At 54.8% G+C, this 8,965-nt stretch overlaps 1 protein-coding gene and 1 non-coding gene across 2 annotated transcripts; one reads left to right on the top strand and one right to left on the bottom strand.

Annotated features, from left to right (window-relative positions):
- Positions 1 to 1,950: 1,950 nt before the first annotated feature.
- On the bottom strand, positions 1,951 to 6,997 carry LOC100339529 (T-cell surface glycoprotein CD3 epsilon chain). The gene is made up of 4 exons (XM_051837687.2): positions 6,864 to 6,997; positions 5,913 to 6,080; positions 4,711 to 4,757; positions 1,951 to 2,513 (listed from the first exon to the last, which is right to left on the bottom strand). Exons 1-4 carry the CDS (start codon positions 6,943 to 6,945, stop codon positions 2,457 to 2,459), a joined length of 354 nt encoding a protein of 117 aa, XP_051693647.2. The 5' UTR covers positions 6,946 to 6,997; the 3' UTR covers positions 1,951 to 2,456.
- LOC127488417 (small nucleolar RNA SNORA33) lies at positions 3,174 to 3,302 on the top strand. Its single transcript, XR_007916124.1, has one exon. It is a non-coding gene; the product is annotated as a small nucleolar RNA SNORA33 (small nucleolar RNA).
- Positions 6,998 to 8,965: the final 1,968 nt, after the last annotated feature.

An 8,965-nucleotide genomic window follows, 5' to 3' on the forward strand; every position in this document is an offset into this window, starting at 1 on the left:
CACAAGACGTGGCACAGCCACCCAGGAGGATGGAGGGGAGAGCTGAGCAGGGCAGAGAGAAGGACGGCCAGCCTCTGTGTTGCTGTGGCTGGGTGCTGCCGGGACCCACGAGCGCCTGGCGCATAGTCTGGGCACCCTCCTTACTCACAGCACCTCAATAAAGCAAAAGCAGACCCGTGCGGAGTCTGAATTCCAGGCCTGCACTTCCTGGCTGCGGGGTCTCAGGAAGTTACTTCACAGTGTTCTCTTTGCAAAGTGGAGAGAACCATACCCACGGTGCCGCGGCATGCCGGGGACTGAGAGAGATACCGCAGGGTGAGTGCTTGGGCAGGGGCCTGCACACAGCAGGCGCCCATCGCCAGTTCCCTTCTCCTTCCCTTAAGTGGGTCGGCTCCTCAGAGGGGGCTTGCCTACCTTGAAGCCTTTGTCCATCCCCTTCTCTCCAGTGTCCCGTGTCTCTGAATTTCATCCACCTTCCCTTCAACCCCTGGTTCCAGTCTCCCCTGCCTGGAGCTTCCCCCACTGCCTCAACACCCCCTGAACGTCTGGAACACCCCCGCGGGCTGGGTCACATCCCTGCTCTCGTGTTGCTGTTGAGCTGTTTGCGTGCCTGGCCCTGCCATGGGGTTGCAAGCACCACCCATCCCTTTCAGCTTGAGCACCATGCTGGTTGCCCCATGAATAGTGAGAAAAGTGCTTCTTGAAGGAATCCCCAGACAATTAGACACAGCCTGGAAGGCAGGAAATGAAACGCACTGTTTAGGATGACAACCACCGCTGGGTACCACAGTCGGACAGCCCCTGCTACCCATCTCAGCTCTGTGACGGGGCAACTGACTTCACCTGTGTGAGCTTCAGTGTCCCCCCCACCTGTAAAATGAGGGTGACGACGTCTACCTTGTGGAGTCAGGATCAAAGCTTGCAAAGCAAGCACAATTTCTGGAGCATAGTAAATGCTCAATAAATGCTAGCTATTTTTGTTCTGGTCCCACTGAGCCAGGCGTCCCTCTGACTGGTGCCACCCAATACACCTGAGACACAACGGCCCTCCCGTGCCAGCCTGCTGATGTGCAGCTGGTGACAGGTGGCATCGCGGACTCCCTGTGAGCATGAGGCCCATCGATGCTCAGAGGGAGAGAAGCGAGGCTTCAACAGGGACCGACAAACAGAGGCTGTGGCTGCAAGGCCAAGGCCAAACAAGTGCATGGGGAGGAGCTCATCACTGGTGGCCGATTTTGTCGTGGTCACACAGAAATAGCACTGTGGTCAGCAGGCAGGGTTCCGAGCGCAGAGAGGGCGGGAAGGGAGCCCGCTGGTGGGAGCTGGGCTGAGAGAGCCCCTCGGCGTCGGGGCTCTGGCGAGCTCGTGTCTCGCCAGCTGAGGGTTCTGTGGGAGGCTGGGAACCAAGCGCTGTCACGCTGGCTGGGGGCCCCTGGCTGCTGCCGCGCTCGCCCTCACTGCTCGCAGCCCACATCCTGTGCTGCCTAACCGCAGCCTGCCCCTGGCTCTGAGCTGCTGCGTCTCGGGTGGAGGGCGTGGGCCTGCCTCACAGGGCCTCCTTCCCCCACTTCCCGCTGCCTGCTGCCTTTCCTGACAGCGTGTGGACACCTGCGGCCCATCCTCCTGCATCCTCACCCCCTTCCCTTCTGGGGCCTTCGTCTGCCTTTCCGGGCCTCTCTGTCCTACCAGTGTCTGATCTGATCCATCAGGGACCCAGCAGTCACTTTGCCACCTCTGTGATTTTCCTCTAAGAGAAAACAGTTCATCTCTCCCCACCCCCCACTCCCTCTCCAAAGAGAGCATTGCACACAATGCCCCCATCAGCTGTGAACACAGGTAGGGCTTGCATTTGGATCATAGCCAAGAATTTAATCACAGGTAGCAAGACGTGAACTGTCTTAGGAACTAAGGTGGACCCCGAAGCCTCCCAGAAAGGACGGACAGCAACTCTTTTGGCCAAATACACTTTATTTCTTTTGCTCAAGGGAGAGGGGCCTAGCGCACACACAGAGTCACAAATGACCATGGAGGGGAGGGAGCACGGGGCTGGCAATGCGGGAAGGTCTGTGCGTGGGGCAGGGCTGTGGGTCCATCCCAGGGAGGCTTGCAAAAGAGAGGGCTGGAAAAATAGGAAGATAGATGGAAGAGTTAGGGACACAGGACAGGCCATACGCAGAAGGAGGAGGGCACTGAAGGTGGAAGCAACTTCCACGCGGGTAGGGGGCCGTAGGATGGGCGAGAAGAGCAGAAATGAATGTCCCGATGGCAGGCCAGGTGCAGGGGTGTGGCTAGTGGCGATGTCCCCAAGCGACTTCCCAGGACCCAGACGAGGTTGCAGGAATCCACCATGAGGTTGATTCTTGGGGTGCTCCAAGGCTTGTCCAGGGCCAAGCACAAGCAGGGTGCCTGGGGAGGAGCCAGACCTGTGCCCCGGGAGGCAGTGACTCCTGGAGCTGTCAGATGCCTCTCTGGTTTAGGCCAGAATACAGGTCCCGCTGGCCTTTCCGGATGGGCTGCGGTGGAATAGAAAGGGGTTGCTCAGTACGGGGAGAGGAAGTAGGTCCTAAGAAAGAAAAGGCGAGGCCGGTGCCGCGGCTCACTAGGCTAATCCTCCGCCTGTGGCGCCAGCACACCGGGTTCTAGTCCTGGTCGGGGTGCCGGATTCTGTCCCGGTTGCCCCTCTTCCAGGCCAGCTCTCTGCTGGGGCCAGGGAGTGCAGTGGAGGATGGCCCAAGTCCTTGGGCCCTGCACCCCATGGGAGACCAGGAGAAGCACCTGGCTCCTGCCTTTGGATCAGCGGGGTGCGCTGGCCGTAGCGCGCCGGCCGCGGCAGCCATTGGAGGGTGAACCAACGGCAAAGGAAGACCTTTCTCTCTGTCTCTCTCTCTCACTGTCCACTCTGCCTGTCAAAAAAAAAAAAAAAAAAAAAAAAAAAAAAAAAAAAAAAGGCGCAAAAGATCTCGCGGGCAAGCACCTGAGACAGAGTGGGCAGGCTCGCACCCTAACTTGGCAGGAGCATAGGAGACTCTGCCGGATTCTCTTAGCTTTCCCATCTCAAAAATGGGAACCTAAAGGGCCACCCACCTGCAGGAGCTTTTGTCAGATTTAAACGAAGCCATTTAAGTGACAACCATCACCTGCTTGGCTTGCAGGTGTGACATTCAAAGTATCCAAAGCCAGCCCATGAATCTGCTTACCTGCTGTGCTTCTGCAGAAATCTAGAAAAAGCTGGCAATAGTGATGCCATGCTACGAGCCTTGAAGACATTGAAATCTTTGAGGTCCCTGAAAATGGCTACAACAGACTTCTGTGATAAGAGGGAAGCTTTTTTTTTTTTTTTTTTGACAGGCAGAGTGGACAGTGAGAGAGAGAGACAGAGAGAAAGGTCTTCCTTTGCCGTTGGTTCACCCTCCAATGGCCGCCGCGGCTGGCGCGCTGCGGCCGGCGCACCGCGCTGATCCGATGGCAGGAGCCAGGAGCCAGGTGCTTTTCCTGGTCTCCCATGGGGTGCAGGGCCCAAGCACCTGGGCCATCCTCCACTGCACTCCCTGGCCCCAGCAGAGAGCTGGCCTGGAAGAGGGGCAACCGGGACAGAATCCGGCGCCCCGACCGGGACTAGAACCCGGTGTGCCGGCGCCGCTAGGCGGAGGATTAGCCTAGCGAGCCGCGGCGCCGGCTCAGAGGGAAGCATTTTAAAGGCATAGTTAATTAAAGGTTCATAATAATTAGTTAAGGGCTTCAAGTGAGATTTGGAATGTTAATAATTATAATTTTTTTTTCAAGAAAAAAAAAAGTATCCAATAGCAGGAGTGTGCACACTGGACAGCCAGACCAGCCCGGCATCCCCCCAGGCCAGGCATTCCCTCTCTAGGGGCAGTCAGCGGGGCAGGGGGAAGCTGAGGCATTTCACCCTTTAGGAACTGGTATCCTTACTGGTGCATTGTCGCTCCCCCTCTTCGTGGAGGAACGACACTAGACCCTGTGCTGTTCTTTGGTCTGCTTGGCCCTTCCCGGGTTTGCTGCTGGTCCTTCCCGGGTTGGCTGCCGACCCCTCCACCTCCATGGAGGGGCGGCTCCCCCGCCACTTTCCTCACTTCCATGGAGGAGCGGCACACCACCGGCCAGCTCTCTTGGGGGCCGCTCAGATTTATCCGGATGTTCCTGGTGCATGTTGTCTCTCTCCTCCTTTATAGTCCTCTTCCACCAATCCCAACTCTGCTACCCACACACCGAGCACGCTGCTCTCCTCCAATCAGGAACAAGATCAGCTCCTGCAGCTCATCAGTCAAATTGGCAAGAGGCAGCTGTGCAGAAGCTGTTTCCTCCTCTCCCAGCGCCATATTGTGGGAGAGCAGATGCATAGAATAAGTCTTAATTCCAGTAACTTAGTCTAGTCCGAGTTGCTCCCCACAGTGCATGCTGGTGGAGTATCAGCTCTGAATGCATCAGGTTAGAATCTGCATTATGGTTATGCTTCGTGGCCAATGAATAAACCAAAAAAAGAAGAGTGTGTCTCTCCTCTAACTCCCCCCTCCCCGAACCCCCACCTCCCCAAGGCTGTGGAAGCCACGCAGGCTCTGATAGGCCTCCTGCTCTCCCATGATGGAGGCAGAGGCTGGCATCCGGGGTGCTGTCCCTTCTGCCCCAGAAGCCACCCCCAACCCTGATCCCTAGCACTACCCCCCATCCCTCCTACCCCACCCCTGTTACCTCGTAGTCTGGGTTGGGAACAGGCGGAGGCCTCTCCTTGTTCTGCCCTGCAAAGAGAGAGGGGAGGAACTGCATCTCCAGGCAGCAGCAGCAGTCCTGCTGCCCGACCACGGCAACCGGCTGGGCTCGGGATGGCCGCCGCGCTGTTCTTTCCTCTCCTCCCCTCCGTCCCCCAGCTGTGCTGCCCCCCATCATTGGGTGACTTTCCCCGGCCCAAGGCCCTCTTGTTTCTTCCCATGGAGGAGGGGAAAGGAAAAGGCAGGAACATCCCAACTTCTCTGTTCTCACAGCTTGGAGGTGAAATCTAATTTATTTTTTAAAAATTCAAATTATTTATTTAAGTGTAGAGAGACAGACACAGGCAGGGAGTTCCCATCTGTTGTTTCATTCCCCAGATGCCTATGATGGGCAGGAATCTAATTTTTTAACAAAATTTGTTTGAGGGGCCAGTAGTGGGCTAAGCTCCTGCCTGCAGTGCCAGCATCCCACATGGGTGCGGTTCCAGTCCCAGCTGCTCCACTTCTGATCCAGCTCTCTGCTATGGCCTGGGAAGGCAGTGGAAGATGGCCCAGGCCCTTGTGCCCCTGCACCCACTCAGGAGACCTGGAAGAAGCCCCTGGTTTCTGGCTTTGAGATCAGCTCAGCTCCAGCCATTGCGGCCATTTAGGGAGTGAACCAGCGGATGGAAGCCCTTTCTGTCTCTCCCTCTCTCTATCTGTAACTCTGCCTCTCAAATGGATAAATAAAATCTTTATTAAAAAATTTTGTTTGAAAGGCAGAGATACTCAGACAGTTGGTCATCTTCCACCTGCTAGATCATTTCCCAAATGCCCGCGACAGCCCAGGCCAAAGCCAGGATCCAGGAACTCGGTCCGGTCCTCCCACAAGGGAGGCAGGGACCTGAGAACTTGAGAGTGTATGTCAGGAAGCTGGATCAGAAGCAGAGCCGGGACTTGAACCCAGGCGCTGGGATGTGAGGTGTGGGCGTTTAGGCGATGTCTCAACTGCTGTGCCAGGTGCCGCCCCTGGACTCCGAGGCCTCCAGGGCACGGACAGATGTTTGAGGAGCCCACCGTGCTGGTAACCGCTCTCGCCCTTGCCCAGCGTGGGAGGGATTCTACAGACGCTGTCTTGACTCACCAGGGCCTCCCTGCCCTTCCCACCCCAGAAAGAACCTCCCCTCCCCAGCCGTGCCGGCTCACCTCTGGGCCTGCCACCAGCACCCGCTCCTCGCATCACAGGCTTGCACTTGGCCTTCCTGTTCTTGCTCCAGTAGTAGACCAGCAGCAGCAAGCCCAGGGTGACGCAGACGTCAGCTACGACAATGGAGGCCACCGTCGTGAGGTCCACCTCCATGCAGGCCTCACACACTGCGGGGGGACCGGGGAGGGAGGAAGAGAAGAACTCACGGGAAGGAAAACCCCGGCATGCCGGAGAAGAGAAAGGACCAACCGCAGACGAGTCTCCCCGCAGCGCCGACAGGCTTCCCACGGCCCGAGCCCTTCCTCTAGCTGACTGTGTATTACAATGACAACAGCAATAAGCAGAGTGTGGTGGTTATGGGTAGACACGCTGGACGCCAACAGTCCTGGGTTCAAGTCCCAGCTCCGTCACGCACTAGCTGAGAGTGGTGTGAGGCATGTTCACTAAGCCTCAGTCTCCTCATCTACAGGAGAGAAATAAAGTGCTTAACCTGGGGCTGCTGCGGGGATGGCGTGGAAAGACTCCCTGGCAGGTGTTTGGTTCAGTGCTTGAAACCTCAGCCCTCCACAATCACTATCATCATTATGATCATGCCGTGTTTTCTATGACATTTTATTGTAGTGACTTGGAGGCTCTTTTGCAAGTTCATCAAAAGAATGGCTCTCTCAGGATAAAACTCAAGATAAAGCCGTATCGGTGCACCAGGATTCCGGGTGTGACACCATGCAAATACCTTGTGGGAAGCTGCTGTTAGATCAAGCGCTGGCCGAGGTCACACAGCCAGCCATGTATGGGTGTTCAGTCTGTGTTCCAGAACACAGTGATGCCAGGTGGCATCAGGTGCAGGTGAAAGCCTGGAGGGGCAGGGTTAGGGGAAGCCAGGGGGACGCCCTTTGGAAATGGTCCTCCCCGCAGGGCCCGGCCGGGCCTGTTCTGCAGGCCCATGGTACCTCTGGCTTTCAGGTAGAGAATATGCTGATTCTCCTTGTTCTTTGTGCCCACATAGCAGGAGTAATAACCGCTGTGCTCCATTTCGGAAAAATTCTCCAGGTCTAGTTCCTTGTCTGTATCTGGAAGACTTTTTTCATCTTTTCCCCAATGTATGTCACCAGCATCAGCTTCCACAGGGCATGTCAGCACCACATGGTTTCCAGAGATGGAGACTGCAAATACTGGGCAATGGGAGAGAGGACAAGGGAATTGGTGGTGGTGGTGGTGGGGGGCACCAGGAACATTCCAGAAAAGGCAGGCTAGTGACAAAAGGACCAACCCAGTGATGAAAGTCACCTGTCATCCCAGTCTTGGATGTGCTCACCAGAGGGCCTCTACTGGCTTGAGGGTGTGGACGAGGGAACCGGGGGGAGCTTTTGGAAGGTGGCTTCAGGGTTTAAGCAGGGTCACGGTGACTTGGGAAAGGGTGGGTGGTGGTGAGAAAAAACCCAGGACTGCAACGGGAATCTAATATCGGAACACCTCGGTGCTAAGTTAATCTCCTCCCATCAGTTCTTTCTCTATTACCCACCAACCTGTGTCACCAGACAGGGCAGCAATAAAGGACTGATAAACTCACATTTCTGTGTAGAATCATCTGGAAATGAAAAGGTAAAACAGTGGTGAGAAAATAACCCCAGTTTCAGTTTATTTTACTATCATTTTTAAAGATTTATTTACTTTATTTGAAAGTCAGGGTTACAGAGAGAGGGGGAGAGACTGGACAGAGAGAGAGAGAAAGATCTTTCATCTGCTGGTTCACTCCCCAAGTGGCCCTAACAGCCAGGATGGAGCCAGGAGCCAGGAACTTCATCCACGTCTCCCATGTGAGTGTCAGGGGCCCAAAAGTTGGGCCATCTTCCACTGCTCTCCCAGGCCATTAGCAGGGAGCTGCATCAGAAGTGGAGCAGCAGGCACACAAACTGGCACCCATATGGAATGCTGGAGTCACAGGCGGCAGCTTAGCCAGCTGGTCCCCACTCCAGTGCCTCTAGAAAGCTTTGAGTTTATCCTTTTGCATTAGCCATGATCATATTGCAGATAGAAATGAAATGATTTAGTGATGAAAAGCTCCATATATTTTCAAGTCTTTATGTATTTATTTTGGAGGCAGAGAGTGAGAGGAAGAGACAGACGACAGAGACCCTATCCCTGGGCTCATTCCCAAATGCCTGCAATAGCTGGGAGTGGGCCAGCCAAAGCAGGAGCTGGAACACCATCCATGCAGGTAGCAGGAACCCAATACTTGAGTCAACCCTGTGGCCTTTTTTTTGAGTCTACGATAGCAGGAAGCCAAAGTCAGGAGCTAGAGCTGGACATTGAACCCACACAGATCTCTTTTTTCATATGCATATCGTGGGAGGAGCTACTATATTTGAGTCTTCCCTGTTCATTCTCACGTTGACTTTTCATTGTCAAGTTATATGTTGTTCATCAGAGTTTCACACTCTGGAGAAGAAACCTCATTCTGTGGTAGGATGTGCCAATCCTTCTTATTTTATCTTCTTTCTTAAGTCTCAAGGTACCCTGCATTTTTGCACTTGTAAATTTAAGTGCTGTAAGTCATCTCAATAACATGCATTTAACCAGACAGCGTAGACAGAAAACTAGTGACTGGTGCATGCCTGAGGAACTCTTAAGAGAGCAAAGGAAGAATCACCCAAAAGGACCGGAGGGAGAAGTCTGCGGCTCTCACACGATGCTGGAGCTAGTTCCCGTGACCTGATAGCTCAAGGAGTATTGGGACGGGTTGGTGCTGTGGGGCAGCAGGTTAAGACACCAGCCTGTGGCACCAGAATCCCATATCAGAGCACTGGTTCGAATCCCAGTCACTCTACTCCTCATCCAGCCCCCTGCTAATGTTCCACAGAAAGCAGCTGAAGATGGCCCAAGTGCTTGGGTCCCTACCACCCATATGGGATACACGTTGAAACTCCTGGCTCCTGGCTTCTGCCTGGCCATTGTGGCCATCTGGGGAGCAAACCAGCAGATGGAAGATCTTTCTTTCTCTGTCTCTCCCTCACCCTCTCTGTAACTCTCTTTCAAGTAAATAAATTTTGCC

This window comes from Oryctolagus cuniculus, chromosome 1 (assembly GCF_964237555.1).
Source record: "Oryctolagus cuniculus chromosome 1, mOryCun1.1, whole genome shotgun sequence".
NCBI classification, from domain to species: domain Eukaryota; kingdom Metazoa; phylum Chordata; class Mammalia; order Lagomorpha; family Leporidae; genus Oryctolagus; species Oryctolagus cuniculus.

What these genes read in the sequence shown, in the direction of transcription:
- LOC100339529 (XM_051837687.2), bottom strand. Translation starts at nt 6,945, where the DNA reads ATGGAGCACAGCGGTTATTACTCCTGCTATGTGGGCACAAAGAACAAG. An exon ending in TGCTGGTGGCAGGCCCAGAG is followed by an intron (nt 4,758 to 5,912) that starts GTGAGCCGGCAC and finishes CTCTCTTTGCAG; the next exon opens with GGCAGAACAAGGAGAGGCCT. An exon ending in TTCCCAACCCAGACTACGAG is followed by an intron (nt 2,514 to 4,710) that starts GTAACAGGGGTG and finishes ATTCCACCGCAG; the next exon opens with CCCATCCGGAAAGGCCAGCG.